Below are 25,676 nucleotides of genomic sequence, written 5' to 3' on the forward strand. Positions count from 1 at the left end.
GGTTATGTTGTAGCTGGAAACAGATGAATCCACAATGGATTGGAGAGTCAGGCTACACCGCAGGTGGAATGCTGGTGCGGGTCTCTATGGTGGAAGTCTTGAGACAGGAGCTGGAACCTGGAAGACAATCACAGGAGAGAGACAAACAGGAACTAGGTTTGACAACCAAAGCACTGACGCCTTCCTTGCTCAGGCACAGTGTATTTATACCTGCAGCAAGGAAGGGATTGGCTAGGCAATTATGCAGATTAACAATACTGACAACAGATTGGAGGAAATGATCAGCTGACAGAATCCAAGATGGCTGCGCCCATGCAGACACTTGGAGGGAAGTTTGGTTTGTAATCCATGTGGTAATGAAAACAGTAATGGCGGCGCCGGCCACTGGAGACAGGAGACGCCAGGCTGACAAGTGCACATCCAACCACGCGGACACAGCGGAGGCCGCGGCTGACGTAATCGCCACTCTGACACTCTGCATGCAGAAGCTCAGGGACGGCGGCGGAGGCCGCGGGAGACGCCATGCCAGATGTAATAAGGCGTTACTGTGACAGCGTCTCAGAGAGACAGGAGAGGATGCAGGAATGTGAACATTAGGATAACAGATGGGATCCGGTCCTGGAGCGCTGAGCCAGCCTTAGGAGGCATCTGATGGGTAAGAAATGGCGTCCAGATACCCGGATCGTGACAGCACCCCCCCCTTTAGGAGTGGCCCCAGGACACTTCTTTGGCTTTTGAGGAAACTTGGAATGGAATCTCCGGACCAAGGCAGGAGCATGGACATCAGAAGCATTGGTCCATGAACGTTCCTCAGGACCATAACCCTTCCAGTCAATAAGATATTGTAGTTGACCGTAACGGTGACGTGAGTCCAGGATCTTGGCCACTTCATACTCAACGCCTCGTTGAGTTTGGACTTTCGGAGTTGGAGGAAGTGAGGAATGAAACCGATTCAAGATCAGCGGTTTCAACAGGGAAACATGGAATGTCCTGGGTATTTTTAAGAAGGGAGGCAACTGGAGTCTGTAAGCAACAGGATTGATGACTTGTTCAATCTTGAAAGGACCGATATAGCGAGGTGCAAACTTCATACTGGGAACTCTTAACCTCAAATTCTTCGTGGATAACCATACCCGATCACCCACCTTGAGAGCAGGAACTGCTCGACGCTTCTTATCCGCAAACTTCTTGTACCTGAACGATGCCTTGAGCAGAGCTGATCGTACGCTCTTCCAGATATTGGCAAACTGATGCAAGGTGATATCCACTGCGGGAACAGAAGTTGCTGGAAGCGGTTGGAACTCAGGAACTTTAGGGTGGAATCCAAAGTTAGTGAAGAATGGTGTTGAAGCAGATGAAGAATGATACTGGTTGTTATGACAGAACTCGGCCCAGGGAAGTAATTGAACCCAGTCATCTTGAGAGGAGGACACATAGATGCGGAGGAAGGCCTCCAAGTCCTGATTCACCCTCTCGGTTTGACCATTGGTCTGAGGATGGTAAGCCGTGGAAAACTTTAGCTTGACTTGGAGGACTTGACATAAACTTCGCCAGAATTTGGCTGTGAATTGAACTCCTCGATCTGAGATAATTTCTTCAGGAAGACCGTGGAGTCGGAAGATCTCTTGTATGAATACTTGAGCCAACTTGGAAGCTGACGGAAGACCGGTGAGAGGAATGAAGTGTGCCATCTTGGTGAACCGGTCAACTACCACCCAGATGGTATTGAACTTGTTGCACATGGGTAAGTCTGTAATGAAATCCATCGACAAGTGGGTCCATGGTCGACGGGGAACGGATAGTGGAACCAGTTGCCCCGCAGGCGACTGGCGGGATACTTTATGTTGGGCACACTTTGGGCAAGATGCAATAAACTCCAAGACGTCCTTTTTCAGAGTTGGCCACCAATAGGACCTAGAGATAAACTCCAGGGTTTTTTGGATACCTGTATGTCCGGCAAAACGGGAAGCATGGGCCCAATGCATGAGCTTCTTCCTTAGCATCGGCTTCACAAAACTTTTCCCTGATGGGGGCGTAGAGTCCATCCCTACCGTGGAGAATGCCAACGGATTTATAATAGGATGCTTGTCTGAAGACTCTGACTCATTTTCTTGCTCCCATGAGCGGGAAAGGGCATCGGCCTTGCGATTCTGAGAGCCCGGACAGAACTGGAGTTTAAAGTCGAACCTGGAAAAGAAAAGTGCCCATCTGGCCTGACGAGGGTTGAGACATTGTGCGCCCTTCAGGTATAAAAGGTTCTTGTGGTCTGTAAGTATGGTGATTAAATGAGAAGCTCCCTCCAACAGATACCTCCACTCTTCTAGAGCGAGCTTGATGGCTAGCAACTCCTGGTCGCCAATGGCATAGTTGCGCTCAGCTGGGGAGAACTTCCGGGAGAAGAAACTGCAAGGGTGTAAATGGCCATCTTTAGCCCTCTGAGATAACACCGCTCCTACTCCAACGGAGGAGGCATCCACCTCTAGGATGAAAGGAGAGTCGATGTCAGGCTGTTTCAGGACAGGCGCAGAGATGAACCTCTGTTTTAAAAGATGAAAAGCTTGCATGGCTTCTTCAGACCACTTGGACGGGTTAGCACCCTTCTTGGTGAAAGCAGTAATAGGCGCCACAATGGTGGAAAAGTCTCGTATAAACTTTCAGTAATAATTGGCGAACCCTAAGAACCTCTGGACCCCTTTGAGGGTTAAGGGTACCGGCCAATTCTGAATTGCTTGTAGTTTCTCAGGATCCATCTCTAGTCCGGAACCGGACACAATGTACCCTAGAAACGGAATGGACTTGACTTCAAAGACGCATTTTTCTAATTTGCAATAGAGATGATTGACACGGAGACGGGACAGAACCTCTTTAACCCAAAAACGATGTTCCTCTAAATCGTTGGCAAAAATGAGGATATCGTCTAGATAGACCACGACATGACGGTATAGAATGTCTCTGAAAATCTCATTGACAAAATGCTGGAAGACAGCTGGAGCATTGCTCAATCCGAAGGGCATGACGAGGTACTCATAATGTCCGTCACGGGTGTTAAAGGCGGTCTTCCACTCGTCACCCTCACGGATCCGGATGAGATTGTATGCACCTCGCAAGTCCAGCTTTGTAAAGATGGTAGCTCCGCTAACTCTGTCAAAGAGCTCAGTAATCAGGGGTAAAGGATAACGGTTCTTGATGGTAATGTCGTTCAAACCTCTGTAGTCGATGCACGGCCGCAGACCACCATCTTTCTTTTTTACAAAAAAGAAGCCTGCGCCGGCTGGGGAAGAAGAAGGTCGAATGAACCCCTTTGCTAGGTTCTCTTTAATGTATTCCTCCATAGAATGCGTCTCAGGCAGAGACAACGGATAAGTTCGGCCTCGAGGTGGAACCTTCCCTGGAACGAGATCAATCGGGCAGTCCCATTCTCTATGAGGAGGAAGGATATCAGCAGAAGCTTTACTGAACACATCCGTGAAATCTTGATATGGAGGAGGTGGAACATCAGACGACCTGGGGGAGGAAGAACAGACAGGCAATACTTTAAACAAACATGTCTCTGCACAGGAGGAACCCCATGCCAGGATTTGCGTAGTCGTCCAATCAATTGTAGGATTGTGAAGACGGAGCCATGGAAGGCCCAGGACCACAGGATGTGTGGCTCTTGGAATCACTAAAAGTGAAATAAGTTCGGAATGAGGAACTCCCACTCTCAGACGAACTGGTAGAGTCCTTAGAGCAATAACAGTATCAAAAATTTTACTGCCATCCACGGCAGTTAAGGAAAAGGAGGAAGGAAGTCTCTCGGTGGGTAGGGACCACCGTTTAACATAGGCTTCAGTAATAAAGTTCCCAGCTGCTCCGGAATCAAGGAGAGCAATGACGTTCCGATAACGTTGAGCAACTTGAAGCGAGACTGGGAGATTACAATCTTGAGGAGATGGAGAGGAGATCATTACTCCTAGCCGGCCCTCTCCTGGGCGAGCTAGGGTTTGGAGTTTTCCTGGACGTTCGGGACAGGCATTGATGGTGTGAGACGGAGCTGCACAGTAAAGACAAAGAGACTCAGAGAGACGTCTTCGGCGCTCAGCAGGAGTTAAACGGGAACGGCCAATTTGCATGGGCTCATCTTTAGATGGTGACAGTTGACGAGGAGGAGGAGCAGAAGATTTTGGAGCAGATGATCTTCCACGCTCAGTTGCTCTCTCTCTGAAACGTAAATCAACTTTCGTGCAGAGTGAGATTAGCTCATCTAACTTAGAAGGTAAGTCTCTGGTAGCTAACTCATCTTTAATAAGCTCAGATAAGCCATGCCAGAATGCAGCATACAGGGCCTCGTCGTTCCATGCCAGTTCGGATGCCAGGATCTGGAACTGTATCAGATATTGTCCTACAGTACGTGACCCCTGGCGTAAACGGAGAATCTCGGATGAAGCTGAGGTTACCCGGCCTGGCTCGTCGAAGATGCGCCTGAATGTTGACACGAATGCAGTGTAAGAAGATAGCAGGGTGTCGGACCTCTCCCATAACGGTGATGCCCAGTTAAGGGCGGAGCCACTGAGAAGAGAGATGATGTAGGCAATTTTTGTACGGTCACTGGGAAAATTGCCAGGTTGTAGCTCAAACTGAATCTCACACTGGTTGAGAAATCCCCTGCAGAATCTTGGAGATCCGTCAAATTTTGCTGGCGTTGGAAGATGAAGACGTGGAGCAGAAATGGGTAAGGTGGGTGGGGTTATAGCTGGAGTCACTGTGGTTGACGCACCAGATGCGCCTGATCCACGGAGAGTTGTCTGAATCCCATCCAGCCGAGTAGAGAGATCCTGGAGACAGCGGATGATGTGGCCCTGTGCTGCCTCCTGATGTTCTAGTCGGGCTGCCAGTTCTTGCATCGGCCTGGCCGCTTGATCCTGGTCTCCGGCTGGATTCATTAGGTCAGTGCTTACTGTCACAACTGAGGGCCTGAGCTGACGGGAGGCAGCCTCAGTTGTAGGGGCTGAGATGTACCGGAACCTGGGAGGTTGTATCAGACCCCTGGACATGTAAGTAACATGAATAATAACTGCCCGAAGGCGTGACCACGACAACTTAGATAAAAGTCAATGATGTTTATTATGACAACTCCGCAACACAGCAGCAGTAAAAGAAAACGTAAAAGTCAGCAAATAATAAATACAGTTCCTGGGTACTACAGGATGGCAGGAGCCACAGGGCACTGGTAGTGTGAGATAGTTCTTATGATCTTCTAGATGGAAAGTCCTTACCAGGCCCGACTGTAGCAATGGAGATAACCCAGGATTGTGCCAGCTGGTGTTCCAGGAAAAGCTGGGTTGCTGAAGGTAAAACAGCTGCTGTGGATACTGGCTGGAACCAGACTGTTGTTAGCACGGAGTGGATACTGGCTGGAACCAGTTAAATAATAAATGAACTTGGGAGCGATGAAATATGAACTGAAATGTAGAACTTGAGAGCGGAGAAATAATAATACCGGTGGAGAGTGGTAAAGTGTAGAAAGGACACCGGCCCTTTAAGGGAAGCTGTACTCTGCTGGAAGCTGAGCTGGAAGCAGGTTATGTTGTAGCTGGAAACAGATGAATCCACAATGGATTGGAGAGTCAGGCTACACCGCAGGTGGAATGCTGGTGCGGGTCTCTATGGTGGAAGTCTTGAGACAGGAGCTGGAACCTGGAAGACAATCACAGGAGAGAGACAAACAGGAACTAGGTTTGACAACCAAAGCACTGACGCCTTCCTTGCTCAGGCACAGTGTATTTATACCAGCAGCAAGGAAGGGATTGGCTAGGCAATTATGCAGATTAACAATACTGACAACAGATTGGAGGAAATGATCAGCTGACAGAATCCAAGATGGCTGCGCCCATGCAGACACTTGGAGGGAAGTTTGGTTTGTAATCCATGTGGTAATGAAAACAGTAATGGCGGCGCCGGCCACTGGAGACAGGAGACGCCAGGCTGACAAGTGCACATCCAACCACGCGGACACAGCGGAGGCCGCGGCTGACGTAATCGCCACTCTGACACTCTGCATGCAGAAGCTCAGGGACGGCGGCGGAGGCCGCGGGAGACGCTATGCCAGATGTAATAAGGCGTTACTGTGACAGCGTCTCAGAGAGACAGGAGAGGATGCAGGAATGTGAACATTAGGATAACAGATGGGATCCGGTCCTGGAGCGCTGAGCCAGCCTTAGGAGGCATCTGATGGGTAAGAAATGGCGTCCAGATACCCGGATCGTGACACTCCTATGGTGCATATTGTGTTATATAACTCCATAAAAATAATGGAGAACAAAAATTTAGGAGGATAAAATAGGGAAAGATCAAGAACCACTTCCTCCTAGTGCTGCCACTAGCCATGACATAGACAATGAATTGCCATCAACGTCTGCCAAGGCCGATGCCCAATGTGATACAGGTTGAGTATCCCATATCCAAATATCCGAAATACGGAATATTCCGAAATACGGACTTTTTTGAGTGAGAGTGAGATAGTGAAACTTTTGTTTTTTGATGGCTCAATGTACACAAACTTTGTTTAATACACAGTTATTAAAAATATTGTATTACATGACCTTCAGGCTGTGTGTATAAGGTGCATATGAAATATAAATGAATTGTGTGAATGTAGACACACTTTGTTTAATGCACAATGTTATAAAAAATATTGGCTAAAATTACCTTCAGGCTGTGTGTATTCGGTGTATATGTAACATAAATGCATTCTGTGCTTAGATTTAGGTCCCATCGCCATGATATCTCATTATGGTATGCAATTATTCCAAAATACGGAAAAATCTGATATCCAAAATACCTCTGGTCCCAAGCATTTTGGATAAGGGATACTCAACCTGTAGTAGAGGGCATGTAAAATCCAAAAAGCCAAAGTTCAGTGAAAAAAAGAAATTTAAATGGTCTGAGGAGAAACGTAAACTTGCCAATATGCCATTTACGACACAGAGTGGCAAGGAACGGCTAAGGCCCTAGCCTATGCTCATGACTAGTGGTTCAGCTTCACATGATGATGGAAGCCCTTATCCTCCCGCTAGAAAAATTGAAAGAGTTAGGATGGAAAAAGAACAGAAAAGAACTGTGCGTTCTGAGATGGCATCACAAATCCCCAAGGAGAGTCAAAGTGTGTCAGCGGTTGCGATGCCTGACCTTCCCAACACTGGACGGGAAGAGGTGGCTCCTTCCACCATTTGCACGCCCCCCTGCAAGTGCTGGAAGGAGCACCCACAGTCCGTCCAGTTTCTGATATTCAAATTGAAGATGTCACTGTTGAAGTACATCAGGATGAGAATATGGGTGTTGCTGGCACTGAGGAGGAAGTTGACGATGAGGATTCTGATGGTGATGTGGTTTGTTTAAATGAGGCTTCGGGGGAGCACCCACAGTCCAGTTTCTGATATTCAAATTGAAGATGTCACTGTTGAAGTACATCAGGATGAGAATATGGGTGTTGCTGGCACTGAGGAGGAAGTTGACGATGAGGATTCTGATGGTGATGTGGTTTGTTTAAATGAGGCTTCGGGGGAGACACCTGTTGTCCGTGGGATGAAGAAGCCCATTGTGATGCCTGGGCAAAATACCAAAAAAGCCACCTCTTCGGTGTGGAATTATATCTCCACAAATCCGGGCAACAGGTGTCAAGCCGTGTGTTGCCTCTGTCAATCTGTAATAAGTAGGGGTAAGAATGTTAACCACCTAGGAACATCCTCCCTTATACGTCACCTGCAGCGCATTCATCAGAAGTCAGTGTCAAGTTGTGAAACTTTGGGTAAGAGCGTAAGCAATCCACTTACTCCTAAATCCCTTCTTCCTCTTGTACCCAAGCTCCTGCAAGCCACACCACCAACTCCCTCAACGTCAACTTCCTCCTCAGCCATGAACATCAGTAGTCCTGCAGGCCATGTCCCTGGCAAGACTGACGAGTCCTCTCCTAACCGGGATTCCTCCAGAGGATCCTTGAGTGGTACGCCTGCTGTTGCTGCCACTGCTGTTGTTGCTACTGGGAATCGATCGTCATCCTAGATGGGAAGTCGGAAGACCACTTGTACTACTTCAACTAAGCAATTGACTGTCCAACAGTCCTTTGTGAGGAAGATGAAATATGACAGCAGTCATCCTGTTGCACAGCGGATAACTGAGGCCTTGACACTTATGTTGGTGGTAGACGTGCGTCCGGTATCCGCCATTAGTGCAGTGGGATTTAGACAATTGATGGCGGTATTGTGTCCCCGGTACCACATCCCATCTAGGTTCCACTTCACTAGACGGGCGATACCGAGAATGTACAGAGACGTCAGAAAAAGTGTCGCCAGTGTCCTAAAAAATGCGGTTGTATCCAGTGTCCACTTAACCACGGACATGTGGTAGTAGAACAGGGCAGACTAAGGACTATATGACTGTGACAGCCCACTGGGTAGATGTATTGCCTCCCGCAGCAACAACGGCACCAGTAGCAGCATCTCGCAAATCCAAACTCGTTTCTATGCTGGCTACGCTGTGTATAACCGCTTTTCATTAGAGGCACACCACTGACAACCTCTTACGGAAACTGAGGTACATCATCGTGCAATGGCTTACCCCACTTAGATTCTCCTGGGGATTTGTGATATCGGACAACGCCACCAATATTGTGCGTGCATTACAACTGGGTAAATTCCAGCACGTCTCATGTTTTGCATATACTGTACAATTAATTTGGTGGTGCAGAATTTTTTGAAAAATGACAGCGGTGTACAGGAGATGCTGTCAGTGGCCCGAAAAATTGCGGTCTACTTTCGACATTCTGCCACCGCATGCCGAAGACTGGAGCACCAGCAAACACTCCTGAACCTGCCCTGCCATCAGCTGAAGCAAGAAGTGGTAACGAGGTGGAATTCAACACTCTATATGCTTCAGAGGATGGTGGAGCAGCAAAAGGCCATTAAAGCCTATACATCCACCTACGATATAGGCAAAAGAGGGGGAATGCACCTGACTCAAGCGCAGTGGAGAATGATTTCCGTCTTGTGCAAGGTTCTCCAACCCTTTGAACTTGCCACACGTGAAGTCAGTACAGACACTGCCAGCTCGAGTCAGGTCATTCCCCTTGTCAGGCTTTTGCAGAAGCAGCTGGAGAAATTAAAGGCGGAGCTAAGATGGAGCGATTCCGCTAAGTATGTGGGACTTGTGGATGGAGCCCTTCATTCGCCTTGCCAGGATTCAAAGGTGGTCAATCTGTTGAAATCAGAGCACTACATTTTGGCCACCGTGCTTGATTCTAGGTTTAAAGCCTATGTTGTATCTCTCTTTCCGGCAGACACAAGTGTGCAGAGGTGCAAAGACATGCTGGTGAGTAAATTGTCAACTCGAGCAGATCGTGACCCGTCAACAGCTCCTCCTTCATTTTCTCCCGCCACTAGGGCTGCAAGGAAAAGGATAAGATTTCCTAGCCCACCCGCTGGCGGTGATGCAGGGCAGTCAGGAGCGAAAGCTGACATCTGGTCCGGAATGAAGGACCTGCCAACAATTACTGACATGTCTACTGTCACTGCATATGATTCTGTCACCATTGAAAGAATGGTGGAGGATTATATGAGTGACAGCATCCAAGCAGACATGTCAGACAGTCTATATGTATACTGGCAGGAAAAAGAGGCAATTTGGATGTCCTTGCACAAACTGGCTTTATTTTACCTAAGTTGCCCCCCTCCAGTGTGTACTCCTAAAGAGTGTTTAGTGCAGCCGGTAACTTTGTCAGCGATCAGCGTAGGAGGTTACTTCCACAAAATGTGTAGAAGATGATGTTCATCAAAATTAATAATAAATTCCTCCGGGAAGACCTTGACCAGCAGTTGTCTCCGGAAAGTACACAGGGACCTGTGATGGTGGATTCCAGTGGGGACGAATTAATACTCTGTGAGGAGAGGGATGTACACAGTGAAAGGGGTGGGAAATCGGAGGATGAGGTTGACATCTTGCCTCTGTAGAGCCAGTTTGTGCAAGGAGAGATTGATTGCTTCTTTTTTGTTGGGGGCCCAAACAAACCAGTCATTTCAGCCACAGTCGTGTGGCAGACCGTGTTGCTGAAATGATTAGTTTGTTAAAGTGTGCATGTCCTGTTTACACAACATAAGGGTAGGTGGGAGGGCCCAAGGACAATTCCATCTTGCACCTCTTTTTCTTCTTTGCATCATGTGCTGTTTGGGGACTATTTTTTTTTTAAAGTGCCATCATTTCTGACACTTCCGTATATGTCTAGTGGTACTGCCATATAATTCCAGTGATATTGCTGTATAATTCCAGTGATATTGCTGTATAATTCCAGTGGGAATTGTTTGTGTCGCTTGCCTTAGTCATACAGCTACCTCAGTGCAACTTTTAGGCCTAAAAACTATATTTTGAGGTGTAAGGTGTTCAGAATAGACTGGAAATGAGTGGAAATGAATTTATGGAGGTTAATTATACCGTAGGATCAAAATTACTCCCAAATTATGTGTTTTTCGCTGTTTCTATGTTTGTTTGTTTTTAAAGTCATCCAGTTCCAAAACAAAAACACGAAAGTGGAATTAGAACCAAAACACAAAACACGAAAAGTGCCAGCCGCACATCTATACTTTGATATCAGGTGATTTTGGCCAAGATTTTTGGTTTGGATCGATAGAGCGGAAAATCAATTGTTTGTGGTCAAGATTTTCTCAGTTTTATTGGCAAAATGCTGAATTCATTGTTCGTACACACTATACGATAAATCAGCCAAATAATTGTATAGTGTGTGCTTAGCTTAACACCTCTGTTTTTGTATGGCATAAGTTAGACACCTTGTCTTTATATTAAACCATACTGCTTGATGATCATAGGTTCTCAGCCACATTTATGTCTGATATTCTGTCACAATTTGTCAGTATTAAGTTGTTTTGCAAGGTTGATTGCAAAACAACATTTTCCTCTAATGGGCAAAACCATGTGCACCGCAGGAAGGGCAGCTATAACATGTGCAGTGAAAGTTCAGTTTGGGTGGAGTGTGTTCAAACTGAAATCTAAATCTAAAATAAAGCAGCCAGTATTTACCCTGCACAGAAACAATATAACCCACCCAAATCTAACTCTCTCTGTACATGTTGTATCTGCCCCACCTGCAGTGCACATGGTTTTGCACATTAGAGGAATTTTTTTGCTGTTGCGGTCAGGTCTGAATTAGGCCCTTAGTTTTGCAATCAACCTTGAATTAGGCCCAAAAATAGCATCTTTGCGAGTGGGCTCTCTCACCAATTGCTTAAGGGATGCTCCTGTAGGGTCACTATTTATATATATATATATATATATATATATTAGAGATGAGCGGGTTCGGTTTCTCTGAATCCGAACCCGCCAGAACTTCATGTTTTTTTTCACGGGTCCGAGCGACTCGGATCTTCCCGCCTTGCTCGGTTAACCCGAGCGCGCCCGAACGTCATCATGACGCTGTCGGATTCTCGCGAGGCTCGGATTCTATCGCGAGACTCGGATTCTATATAAGGAGCCGCGCGTCGCCGCCATTTTCACACGTGCATTGAGATTGATAGGGAGAGGACGTGGCTGGCGTCCTCTCCGTTTAGAATAGATTAGAGAGACACTTGATTTACTAATTTTGGGGAGCATTAGGAGTACTCAGTACAGTGCAGAGTTTTGCTGATAGTGACCACCAGTTTTATTTATAATCCGTTCTCTGCCTGAAAAAAGCGATACACAGCACACAGTGACTCAGTCACATACCATATCTGTGTGCACTGCTCAGGCTCAGGCCAGTGTGCTGCATCATCTATTATCTATATATAATATTATATATATCTGTCTGACTGCTCAGCTCACACAGCTTATAATTGTGGGGGAGACTGGGGAGCACTACTGCAGTGCCAGTTATAGGTTATAGCAGGAGCCAGGAGTACATAATATATTATATAGTGAGTGACCACCAGACACACAGTGCAGTTTATTTAATATATCCGTTCTCTGCCTGAAAAAAGCGATACACACAGTGACTCAGTCAGTCACATACCATATCTGTGTGCACTGCTCAGGCTCAGGCCAGTGTGCTGCATCATCTATATATATTATATATCTGTCTGACTGCTCAGCTCACACAGCTTATAATTGTGGGGGAGACTGGGGAGCACTACTGCAGTGCCAGTTATAGGTTATAGCAGGAGCCAGGAGTACATAATATTATATTAAAACAGTGCACACTTTTGCTGCAGGAGTGCCACTGCCAGTGTGACTAGTGACCAGTGACCTGACCACCAGTATATATAATATTAGTAGTAGTATACTATCTCTTTATCAACCAGTCTATATTAGCAGCAGACACAGTACAGTGCGGTAGTTCACGGCTGTGGCTACCTCTGTGTCGGCACTCGGCAGCCCGTCCATAATTGTATATACCACCTAACCGTGTTTTTTTTTTCTTTCTTTATACATACATACTAGTTACGAGTATACTATCTCTTTATCAACCAGTCTATATATTAGCAGCAGACACAGTACAGTGCGGTAGTTCACGGCTGTGGCTACCTCTGTGTCGGCACTCGGCAGCCCGTCCATAATTGTATATACCACCTAACCGTGGTTTTTTTTTCTTTCTTTATACATACATACTAGTTACGAGTATACTATCTCTTTATCAACCAGTCTATATATTAGCAGCAGACACAGTACAGTGCGGTAGTTCACGGCTGTGGCTACCTCTGTGTCGGCACTCGGCAGCCCGTCCATAATTGTATATACCACCTAACCGTGGTTTTTTTTTCTTTCTTTATACATACATACTAGTTACGAGTATACTATCTCTTTATCAACCAGTCTATATATTAGCAGCAGACACAGTACAGTGCGGTAGTTCACGGCTGTGGCTACCTCTGTGTCGGCACTCGGCAGCCCGTCCATAATTGTATATACCACCTAACCGTGGTTTTTTTTTCTTTCTTTATACATACATACTAGTTACGAGTATACTATCTCTTTATCAACCAGTCTATATATTAGCAGCAGACACAGTACAGTGCGGTAGTTCACGGCTGTGGCTACCTCTGTGTCGGCACTCGGCAGCCCGTCCATAATTGTATATACCACCTAACCGTGGTTTTTTTTCTTTCTTTATACATACATACTAGTTACGAGTATACTATCTCTTTATCAACCAGTCTATATATTAGCAGCAGACACAGTACAGTGCGGTAGTTCACGGCTGTGGCTACCTCTGTGTCGGCACTCGGCAGCCCGTCCATAATTGTATATACCACCTAACCGTGGTTTTTTTTTCTTTCTTTATACATACATACTAGTTACGAGTATACTATCTCTTTATCAACCAGTCTATATATTAGCAGCAGACACAGTACAGTGCGGTAGTTCACGGCTGTGGCTACCTCTGTGTCGGCACTCGGCAGCCCGTCCATAATTGTATATACCACCTAACCGTGGTTTTTTTTTCTTTCTTTATACATACATACTAGTTACGAGTATACTATCTCTTTATCAACCAGTCTATATATTAGCAGCAGACACAGTACAGTGCGGTAGTTCACGGCTGTGGCTACCTCTGTGTCGGCACTCGGCAGCCCGTCCATAATTGTATATACCACCTAACCGTGGTTTTTTTTTCTTTCTTTATACATACATACTAGTTACGAGTATACTATCTCTTTATCAACCAGTCTATATATTAGCAGCAGACACAGTACAGTGCGGTAGTTCACGGCTGTGGCTACCTCTGTGTCGGCACTCGGCAGCCCGTCCATAATTGTATACTAGTATCCAATCCATCCATCTCCATTGTTTACCTGAGGTGCCTTTTAGTTGTGCCTATTAAAATATGGAGAACAAAAATGTTGAGGTTCCAAAATTAGGGAAAGATCAAGATCCACTTCCACCTCGTGCTGAAGCTGCTGCCACTAGTCATGGCCGAGACGATGAAATGCCAGCAACGTCGTCTGCCAAGGCCGATGCCCAATGGCATAGTACAGAGCATGTCAAAACCAAAACACCAAATATCAGTAAAAAAAGGACTCCAAAACCTAAAATAAAATTGTCGGAGGAGAAGCGTAAACTTGCCAATATGCCATTTACCACACGGAGTGGCAAGGAACGGCTGAGGCCCTGGCCTATGTTCATGGCTAGTGGTTCAGCTTCACATGAGGATGGAAGCACTCAGCCTCTCGCTAGAAAACTGAAAAGACTCAAGCTGGCAAAAGCACCGCAAAGAACTGTGCGTTCTTTGAAATCCCAAATCCACAAGGAGAGTCCAATTGTGTCGGTTGCGATGCCTGACCTTCCCAACACTGGACGTGAAGAGCATGCGCCTTCCACCATTTGCACGCCCCCTGCAAGTGCTGGAAGGAGCACCCGCAGTCCAGTTCCTGATAGTCAGATTGAAGATGTCAGTGTTGAAGTACACCAGGATGAGGAGGATATGGGTGTTGCTGGCGCTGGGGAGGAAATTGACCAGGAGGATTCTGATGGTGAGGTGGTTTGTTTAAGTCAGGCACCCGGGGAGACACCTGTTGTCCGTGGGAGGAATATGGCCGTTGACATGCCAGGTGAAAATACCAAAAAAATCAGCTCTTCGGTGTGGAGGTATTTCACCAGAAATGCGGACAACAGGTGTCAAGCCGTGTGTTCCCTTTGTCAAGCTGTAATAAGTAGGGGTAAGGACGTTAACCACCTCGGAACATCCTCCCTTATACGTCACCTGCAGCGCATTCATAATAAGTCAGTGACAAGTTCAAAAACTTTGGGTGACAGCGGAAGCAGTCCACTGACCAGTAAATCCCTTCCTCTTGTAACCAAGCTCACGCAAACCACCCCACCAACTCCCTCAGTGTCAATTTCCTCCTTCCCCAGGAATGCCAATAGTCCTGCAGGCCATGTCACTGGCAATTCTGACGAGTCCTCTCCTGCCTGGGATTCCTCCGATGCATCCTTGCGTGTAACGCCTACTGCTGCTGGCGCTGCTGTTGTTGCCGCTGGGAGTTGATGGTCATCCCAGAGGGGAAGTCGTAAGCCCACTTGTACTACTTCCAGTAAGCAATTGACTGTTCAACAGTCCTTTGCGAGGAAGATGAAATATCACAGCAGTCATCCTACTGCAAAGCGGATAACTGAGTCCTTGACAACTATGTTGGTGTTAGACGTGCGTCCGGTATCCGCCGTTAGTTCACAGGGAACTAGACAATTTATTGAGGCAGTGTGCCCCCGTTACCAAATACCATCTAGGTTCCACTTCTCTAGGCAGGCGATACCGAGAATGTACACGGACGTCAGAAAAAGACTCACCAGTGTCCTAAAAAATGCAGTTGTACCCAATGTCCACTTAACCACGGACATGTGGACAAGTGGAGCAGGGCAGGGTCAGGACTATATGACTGTGACAGCCCACTGGGTAGATGTATGGACTCCCGCCGCAAGAACAGCAGCGGCGGCACCAGTAGCAGCATCTCGCAAACGCCAACTCTTTCCTAGGCAGGCTACGCTTTGTATCACCGCTTTCCAGAATACGCACACAGCTGAAAACCTCTTACGGCAACTGAGGAAGATCATCGCTGAATGGCTTACCCCAATTGGACTCTCCTGTGGATTTGTGGCATCGGACAACGCCAGCAATATTGTGTGTGCATTAAATATGGGCAAATTCCAGCACGTCCCATGTTTTGCACATACCTTGAATTTGGTGGTGCAGAATTTTTTAAAAAACGACAGGGGCGTGCAAGAGATGCTGTCGGTGGCCAGAAGAATTGCGGGACACTTTCGGCGTACAGGCACCACGTACAGAAGACTGGAGCACCACCAAAAACTACTGAACCTGCCCTGCCATCATCTGAAGCAAGAAGTGGTAACGAGGTGGAATTCAACCCTCTATATGCTTCAGAGGTTGGAGGAGCAGCAAAAGGCCATTCAAGCCTATACAATTGAGCACGATATAGTAGGTGGAATGCACCTGTCTCAAGTGCAGTGGAGAATGATTTCAACGTTGTGCAAGGTTCTGATGCCCTTTGAACTTGCCACACGTGAAGTCAGTTCAGACACTGCCAGCCTGAGTCAGGTCATTCCCCTCATCAGGCTTTTGCAGAAGAAGCTGGAGGCATTGAAGAAGGAGCTAAAAGGGAGCGATTCCGCTAGGCATGTGGGACTTGTGGATGCAGCCTTTAATTCGCTTAACAAGGATTCACGGGTGGTCAATCTGTTGAAATCAGAGCACTACATTTTGGCCACCGTGCTCGATCCTAGATTTAAAGCCTACCTTGGATCTCTCTTTCCGGCAGACACAGGTCTGCTGGGGTTGAAAGACCTGCTGGTGACAAAATTGTCAAGTTATAGAAAGAAAAATATTGGGAACCGCACAAGTCCTTGATCTGATAAATAGTAGCCTCTGAAAAACTGAATTATCCCTGAATTGCTTCTAGATATAGCAACTGGGGGTATATGGAAATTTAATCCTAATCCCAATAAATGTTGCTTCCAGTGGTGCTCCCCAGAGTCAAATTTAGACAGTCAGAAAAAACCAAAACAAAGAAGTGTTGGTAAGTAGACTCTTTTTTGGGAGCACTCTAATTCAAAACATGGCAATGTAATTTGTTACTGATAAAACCATTTTTATTAGGTAACACGTAAAATAAGAATTAAGGAGTATCTGCATTGAAAGTTAAAAGCTTTGCGAAAATATGAAAAAAAGAGAGTTTATAAGTAATACGTGATATCCATATCACAATCTACCAATTGTCGGAAATTATGGCTGTGGTAACAAAATTCATTAATCATTGCACATTGTGACTCATGTATTGTATGACCATCATTTATTCAGCAGATATCCATTATGGATTGTGGTAAATGCAGAGAATTAAATCATAGGCCATATAAGAGTCCGGTACCCAATAGTATATGTCTAGGTGACACTATATAGGGGAGTCAACTTATTGCAGTACCAGGGTGTTCAGAGGTGGTCTCCCATCCTAGTACTAGCCCGGCCTTTCACTGCTTAGCTTCCAAGGTCAGAAGAGATTGGGCATCTCCAGTGAGGTATGACCGCAAATGTCGTACTCACCCTATTGAGTCACCCAAATGTGTGCAGCCAATTGGTTTAGTCACCTTGTGACATGGCAGCCACAGTGAAATATGAGCATGGGTGATGGCCTGTTTTGTGGAAAAAGGTTTTTTTCAAAACACGCAATATCCACAATTAGGACTTGCCTATCACCGCTGCAAACCAATATTTTGAAAATTCAATTGCCCAATATTTTTAGTGCAGATGACACTATAGGGGAATCAATTTATTGCGGTACCAGGGTGTTCAGAGGTGGTCACCCATCCTATTACTAACCCGGCCTTTCACTGCTTAGCTTCCAAGGTCAGAAGAGATTGGGCATTCCCAGTGAGGTATGACCGCAAATATTGTACTCACCCTTTTGAGTCATCCAGGTTCATGAGTATGTAACTGACATAATTGATATTTGTATGTCTATATAGTACAATGGTCAAAAAAATGAGATAATGTGCAGCCACCAGGCTTAGCTACCCTGTGACATATCAACCACAGACAATAATATACATATGAGTGAAGGCCTATTATGCGGGTAAAATTCCTGAACACCACACAATGTCCACAATTAGGACTTGCCTTTCACTCCAAGAAACGCCCAGAGGGCACCAGACCGGCCGTACCAAATTATACCGCTATATAAATGCAGGTTATAATTAAACTGCGCATCTTGGAAGCTAAGCAGTGAAAGGCCGGGCTAGTACTAGGATGGGAGACCACCTCTGAACACCCTGGTACTGCAATAAGTTGACTCCCCTATATAGTGTCACCTAGACATATACTATTGGGTACCGGACTCTTATATGGCCTATGATTTAATTCTCTGCATTTACCACAATCCATAATGGATATCTGCTGAATAAATGATGGTCATACAATACATGAGTCACAATGTGCAATGATTAATGAATTTTGTTACCACAGCCATAATTTCCGACAATTGGTAGATTGTGATATGGATATCACGTATTACTTATAAACTCTCTTTTTTTCATATTTTCGCAAAGCTTTTAACTTTCAATGCAGATACTCCTTAATTCTTATTTTACGTGTTACCTAATAAAAATGGTTTTATCAGTAACAAATTACATTGCCATGTTTTGAATTAGAGTGCTCCCAAAAAAGAGTCTACTTACCAACACTTCTTTGTTTTGGTTTTTTCTGACAAAATTGTCAAGTCAAGCGGAACGCGACCTGTCAACATCTCCTCCTTCACATTCTCCCGCAACTGGGGGTGCGAGGAAAAGGCTCAGAATTCCGAGCCCACCCGCTGGCGGTGATGCAGGGCAGTCTGGAGCGACTGCTGATGCTGACATCTGGTCCGGACTGAAGGACCTGACAACGATTACGGACATGTCGTCTACTGTCACTGCATATGATTCTCTCAACATTGATAGAATGGTGGAGGATTATATGAGTGACCGCATCCAAGTAGGCACGTCACACAGTCCGTACTTATACTTGCAGGAAAAAGAGGCAATTTGGAGGCCCTTGCACAAACTGGCTTTATTCTACCTAAGTTGCCCTCCCACAAGTGTGTACTCCGAAAGAGTGTTTAGTGCCGCCGCTCACCTTGTCAGCAATCGGCGTACGAGGTTACATCCAGAAAATGTGGAGAAGATGATGTTCATTAAAATGAATTATAATCAATTCCTCCGCGGAGACATTGACCAGCAGCAATTGCCTCCACAAAGTACACAGGGAGCTGAGATGGTGGATTCCAGTGGGGACGAATTGATAATCTGTGAGGAGGGGGATGTACACGGTGATATATCGGAGGGTGAAGATGAGGTGGACATCTTGCCTCTGTAGAGCCAGTTTGTGCAAGGAGAGATTAATTGCTTCTTTTTTGGGGGGGGGTCCAAACCAACCCGTCATATCAGTCACAGTCGTGTGGCAGACCCTGTCACTGAAATGATGGGTTGGTTAAAGTGTGCATGTCCTGTTTTGTTTATACAACATAAGGGTGGGTGGGAGGGCCCAAGGACAATTCCATCTTGCACCTCTTTTTTCTTTTCTTTTTCTTTGCATCATGTGCTGATTGGGGAGGGTTTTTTGGAAGGGACATCCTGCGTGACACTGCAGTGCCACTCCTAGATGGGCCCGGTGTTTGTGTCGGCCACTAGGGTCGCTAATCTTACTCACACAGTCAGCTACCTCATTGCGCCTCTTTTTTTCTTTGCGTCATGTGCTGTTTGGGGAGGGTTTTTTGGAAGGGACATCCTGCGTGACACTGCAGTGCCACTCCTAGATGGGCCCGGTGTTTGTGTCGGCCACTAGGGTCGCTAATCTTACTCACACAGCTACCTCATTGCGCCTCTTTTTTTCTTTGCGTCATGTGCTGTTTGGGGAGGGTTTTTTGGAAGGGACATCCTGCGTGACACTGCAGTGCCACTCCTAGATGGGCCCGGTGTTTGTGTCGGCCACTAGGGTCGCTTATCTTACTCACACAGCGACCTCGGTGCAAATTTTAGGACTAAAAATAATATTGTGAGGTGTGAGGTATTCAGAATAGACTGAAAATGAGTGTAAATTATGGTTTTTGAGGTTAATAATACTTTGGGATCAAAATGACCCCCAAATTCTATGATTTAAGCTGTTTTTTAGTGTTTTTTGAAAAAAACACCCGAATCCAAAACACACCCGAATCCGACAAAAAAAATTCGGTGAGGTTTTGCCAAAACGCGTTCGAACCCAAAACACGGCCGCGGAACCGAACCCAAAACCAAAACACAAAACCCGAAAAATTTCAGGCGCTCATCTCTAATATATATGTGTGTGTTTGTGTATATAAATATATATTTGTGTGTGTTCTTATTTAAAATTGTATTTATTATTATACTCTACAGTCAAATGTGTGATTTAAACATCCTTTCTATACCAATATAGCTACAGTATGATGGACAGAGAGACCCTTCTTGTTTCTTACAGCTTTCCACTAAGTGTTTATGCATGAAGGAGTGACTGCAGAGAGCGGGGTTGATCTAGCCCCTTTGAGAACTAGAAACATTTTTTTTTTTTGTTCTTTATTTGAAATAAAATAAATGAAGTACTTGGAACAAAAACAACAACACTGTCTTATCAGTGACTTGTAGGCATGGATTGTGACACGTGTCTGTCTGCAGAACGAGCATAATGTAGTGTAGCCCGCCTTTATCCTTGATGAGCATATGCAGAGAATGGCTGACATCAGGCTAAACATGCTGAGGATCATAGATGGGTCATGTCTTATCTAGCAATGATAAGTAGCGCTAAGCCGCAGTGTTGTTTCTCATAGTGTCAGTGACCTATCTGTTCGTGATGGTAATAAGCTTCCTTGAGTTTCTTTAACTGTCATTCTGATATCCTCCCTCCAGTAATAATCTGCCAACCTGGGTGACAGCTAAAGATCCATTAATACTTCAGCTCTTCAGCTAGATAATTATGCACAAGATTTACACTGTGCTGCTCATAAACAGACAATGGCCATCCATCCAGGCAGAATTTGTTGCTTTGAGAAATATCTGTTCTCCAGCTGTTCAAAGATCAAGGGTAAATCCGCAAGAAGCCAAACCTTGCCCTGGACACTATTTATCTGCCTTTATTTTTATGCTATTTGATTTGAAATCCTTCCAATGAGCATGTCCATTAAATGACACCACTTTGAAGAAGTCACCAGACGATCAATGCAAATTACAATATACAGTACTTGATATTATTCTTCCATATGTGCTTTTTAAAGAACTTGTATAACTTTAGCATCATATTAATGATGCTGAGAAAAGCCCTTTCTTCTATATCTGGAGGATACGGCCGACTGTGGGCTTAGAGGAATAGGCACTAAATAGTTAAGAAATTTCCACCGTTATCACCAAACAAAAGGGCCTTTCTCCGCTTCTCCAATTCTTGTATTTATTTATTTTTAAATCAAGTGTATTTATATTTTTCCATAAGAAAAGAAACTGACAAACAGCAATAGACATAAAGAAACAAACATAAAAAACAGCAAGATAATAATTTGTCAGTATAATTAATATTTAGCCCCCACTTTCTTTTTTCACACTTAAATCTTACAGAATAGAACTTTTTTTTTTCTATTTATTTGTAATGCAATGACAAATGCATCCCGGGTGTCTTGTTACGCCGGAACCCTAACACCACTCAGGAGACCTGCTGTGCCGGGAGACCGACAGCCGTCATCCTGAAGGTAAGTGTAGGAGGCACTGTTAGGCACTGTTGGTGGGGAAGGGGGGGGGGGGGGGGTTGGGGTTATTTTTAGGCACTAAGGGGGTTTAGGGATAATCCTAGCCAACACCCCCCGGGATTAGCCCTAGCCGCCAATTCCTTCCCCCTCCCCCGCTGCCCCCACGGAGGTCTGCTCTCTGACGTCTTCAATGTCTGACACCAGATAAATCTCTGGTGACCTATTGTGCGCTGCTTACTGCTGTACCCAGAGACCTCTGTAGGGGGCAGTGGCCTGAGTCTTTAGTAAGTGATGGAAAGAATAGATTTTCACCACTAGCTAATAATCTCTGGGTCACATCTAGCTGGATCCTATCTGGGACAAAGCAAATCTCTATGCGCAGGTGCGGGCGCTGGCACCCTTTGTCTGTAGCATTAGGCTTCTATTTTGAGAAGGAGAACACCTCTGCTTAGGAAAAAGGGTTTTCATCGGGGTACCAAGATGAACCTCAAAATGGTATATACCAGTGCAGCTGCAGTTTGCATCAAATAACGCAGTCACTGAACCACCAATGACCAGTAAAGTCTAAAGTTATCTAAACTTATTGCAATGGAGAAAGTTGTTGCCCATAACAAACAAGGTGGTCATTTGCTTTCATTTTCAAAACTTTACTAGAAGAAGGCCATATAGAATGTTATTGCTTACTATGGGTAACATTCCCCTTCTTATGTCTGCCAACTTTCAGCAGCAACCTCCGTTGGGTTACAAATAAATAATTATGTTTTATAAAATACGCTTAAGCCCTATCTGTGGATCTGGATTGGGGATTTGAGTTTCAGATTCAGCAACTGGAATAGAATAAATGCTGGCGGAGTCTGAGAGGTCAGGAGTTCCACAGTTAGTGCTCTGAATGCTGAAGGTATTAGGAAATACTAGTGTACCATTGCTCTAATACAGTACCAATTAGTGCTCTGCCTCTTGTGGTACTGCACTAGAGCACTGATTCCACATGGACTTCAGAGAGCATTTACAGAAAACATGCACTGTTTATGCTAATACAGGTGCAATATTTTCCCTTCCCTTATAGTGAAAATGGGCAAGTTGGATCAGGTTAGTTGGAAAGTGGCGATGGACAGCAATTCTGAGGTCTTATTAAATACAGATGCGTCCTCATAAATCTAGACTCCGTACCCCATGCAGTGTGAGATGCCTGGTGTGAGTGAGTCACCAGGTCCTGTGCAACTCTACTAATGTCGTGCATCTTTTTTTTAAAAATCCATCTTCGTGCAACGCAGTGTGATTAGGAGGCACCAGGAGACTGTGCTGATTAATTTGATATATGACATTTGTATATTGTGTGTGACTCAGAGACTCAGTCGCACACAGATAAACAAGTGCTGAATATAAAATTAATCAGCGCAGTCTGTGTTCCATGCGACTTGGCGTGCCAAGAGGGGCTGTTTGCCGCGACTGCAGCAAAGATGTTTGAGGACATGTCTGTATGTTCGATTAAATGAATATGAAGACCTTCAAGGACATCTACGGTATTCTTTATAAGCCAGTCTAGTATTGCTCTTGCCGTGTGCGTCAGATAACAGTCCTGTTGCAAAAACTTCCTTCTTCATCCTTTTGGCAGAAGGTAGCAGATTTTTGTACAAAATGTGTCTGTAATAATAATGTGCAACATTAATCTTCCCATCAATCCTGACATGATTGCCAGTCCCGGCAGCTGTGATTCTTAGTCCTTTTGGGAAACAAATGTCCTGCCCAGCTTTTTGGCAGGAGTTAGGTTTCTGTCCAGAATTCATGCGTAATGTGTAATATTCATCTTCTCATCGGTACTTGCAAGAGTGCCAATCCCTGCAGCTAAAAGGCATCCTTATAGCATGCTTCTACCGCTGCCGAATGTTACTGTGAGAATGGTGTTACCTGGATGATGAACAGTGTTTGAGCTGTATTACAAACACCCTGTCCAATTTGCAATTGCATTAACCAACGTTGTAATTCTTTAGCACTAATGTGTAGTTAAACCCACTCCTTGGATCACATAGTATATTACTGATCTAATGCATGTAATTCTACTGAACATGAACTTTTGTACAGGCCATTCATGCCATGACTACCTCTTAGCATTCTGCCCCAAAAGTTCCTTAGTCCACAAGACTTTCTGCCACATATAGATAAGTGTGTATGATCTACAGTGGAGTTTTTCTTGGTTCTTTTACATATGTCTGGACTCATTCCCCAACCTTTAGAACTGGAGAGGGTAGCAGCTATCAGCTCCAGGTATTTGGGGCAGGGGAGAGGATTGGTCAGGAGGGCAGCCCTCTCTTACATTCTTATCTGTTGCAGGTGACCCGTCACTTAGCTAAGCTTTTCGACAACATCGCTGATCTTCAGTTCCAAGAGCATGCTGAGAGTGAGGCAACGGGAATGTACAGCAAGGAGAAGGAGTTTGTGCCATTCAACGTCAACTGCCAGTGCACTGGACAGGTGAGTGCGCTTCTCCGATTATTTACCGCTGTGATTTAGAGTACATCTCTATACTGAGACTTCCTCAGTGCAGAAGATAATCAGATGCTGGTTATATAGGGCCAAACTATGAAGCTTGCTGTGACTTGTCACTGTCTTGCTCTCGCAGTGTTGTGTAAAAGTAATGTGTAATAGCTTCTCCCTCATCATACTCCTCCCTCATCATACTCCTCCCTCATCATACTCCTCCCTCATCATACTCCTCCCTCGTCCTACTCCTCCCTCATCATACTCCTCCCTCGTCCTACTCCTCCCTCGTCCTACTCCTCCCTCGTCTCGTCCTACTCCTCCCTCGTCCTACTCCTCCCTCATCCTACTCCTCCCTCGTCCTACTCCTCCCTCAAAATACTCCTCCATCATCAAATAATTAGCATAGACTTCAGTCAGTGGCTACTCTGCGATTGAGTGTTCTATACTGATATTCTACACAAATTTAAATTATAATGTAACCATGCTCATCTTTGCAGCAATGCATCATGCTGCAATACGGCTCGCTGAATGGCGCGCCATGCTATTTACAGCCAGTGATAGCTCCATTAACTCCCTTAGCGCTTAATAAAACAATCGCCGACTGCAAATACTGTAGTCGTAATAGTCGCAGCCTTGCATGCCATGCAGCGAGCCGTGTTGCAGCATCTCGCATCAGAGCAAAGATGAGCATGGCTACATCTGTATTAAAATATTCAAGTGCAGATTTCCCCTATTACCTATCATTCTCTTGCTCGGGCAATGGTTCCAATAACAACCCGCCCCAGCAAAGAGTAAAGCGTGGACATTAATAAATAGGCCCCATAATCTTTCATCCCACTAGATGACTGATGTGCTATATGTATAACCTTTCATTAAAGCAATCCTATTCTCAATCTGTGATGCAGATTCATACACAATGCTGATATTTGCACAAATGGTCAATGCTTTTTAATTGCGCATTGTAAATGTGCTGGACGGTGACTGGAAGATGCACAAAGATGGTCCAGCTTATTGCCATTTTATGGGAGTGTTGCTGTGTCGCTGAAGTGGAAACTCAGACACGTAATTGTTCACATTGGAGTCCGGTGAAAGTTTTGATCTAAAGATGCGCAAAGCAGACATATCAGTCTTGTACATTCAGATGCACGGCTGCACACCAGCGCAGGATTTACAGTAAAGTCGCAGACGCAAGCAAACGACGGACACACTATAATGTAGCGTCTGACTTGGAATCAGCCCCTGTGTCTCTATATGTTCTTATAAATGTTGTATTCTTAGGGGTATTTTTACTAAAGGTTTTTAGAAGTGGCGATGTTGCCCATAGCAAAGCATCAGATTCTAGCTATTATTTTGTAGAAGGTGCTAGATAAATAAGTACAATCTGATTGGTTGCTATGGGCAACATCCCCACTTCTAAAAAACCCAAAACCTGCACTTTAGTAAATTTACCCCTTAAAATCCTAAACTATAGTCTATTATTACCCATACTTTCTGATCCCTTTATCCAATAGGTGGAGCATTGGCTGAAGAATGTGGAAGATACAATGTGTGAAACTGTGCGCCACCACATTGCAGAGGCCGTGGCGGCATATGAGGACAAGCCGAGGGATCAGTGGATATTTGACTATCCAGCTCAGGTTGCACTGACCAGTTACCAGATTTGGTGGACCATTGATGTCGGAATTGCTTTTGAAAGATTGGAGGAGGGATTTGAAACCGCACTAAAGGATTACAACAAGAAACAGGTTCGTCTAAATGTTCCATCTCTGCCTTCTCTTTCCCTCTGTGTGTTTTGTGTAACTGTACATTACTCACTATACTATATGGCAGAGGTTCCCAAATGCAGTCCTCAAGGCACCCCAACAGTCCAGGTTTTAGGTATATCCATGGTTCAGCACAGATGGCTAAATCAAATTGACTAAGGTGCTAATTAAGTCACCTGTGGCCAAG

The 25,676-nt window shown here is 45.2% G+C and overlaps 1 protein-coding gene and 2 pseudogenes across 2 annotated transcripts in view; 1 reads left to right on the forward strand and 2 right to left on the reverse strand.

Moving 5' to 3' along the window:
* Window positions 1-25,676, forward strand: part of DNAH11 (dynein axonemal heavy chain 11) — a 561,376-nt gene that overhangs the window by 265,218 nt on the left and 270,482 nt on the right. For both annotated transcript variants that reach the window (XM_063921780.1, XM_063921778.1), the window contains 2 exons: window positions 23,577-23,717; window positions 25,238-25,471. In XM_063921780.1, coding sequence (XP_063777850.1) covers window positions 23,577-23,717; window positions 25,238-25,471 — 375 coding nt within the window. The remainder of the gene's footprint in view (window positions 1-23,576; window positions 23,718-25,237; window positions 25,472-25,676) is intronic.
* Window positions 16,938-17,057, reverse strand: LOC134931645 (5S ribosomal RNA; annotated as a pseudogene).
* LOC134929910 (5S ribosomal RNA) lies at window positions 17,295-17,414 on the reverse strand (annotated as a pseudogene).

The sequence above is a fragment of the Pseudophryne corroboree genome, chromosome 5, assembly GCF_028390025.1.
Source record: "Pseudophryne corroboree isolate aPseCor3 chromosome 5, aPseCor3.hap2, whole genome shotgun sequence".
Taxonomy (NCBI): Eukaryota; Metazoa; Chordata; class Amphibia; order Anura; family Myobatrachidae; genus Pseudophryne; species Pseudophryne corroboree.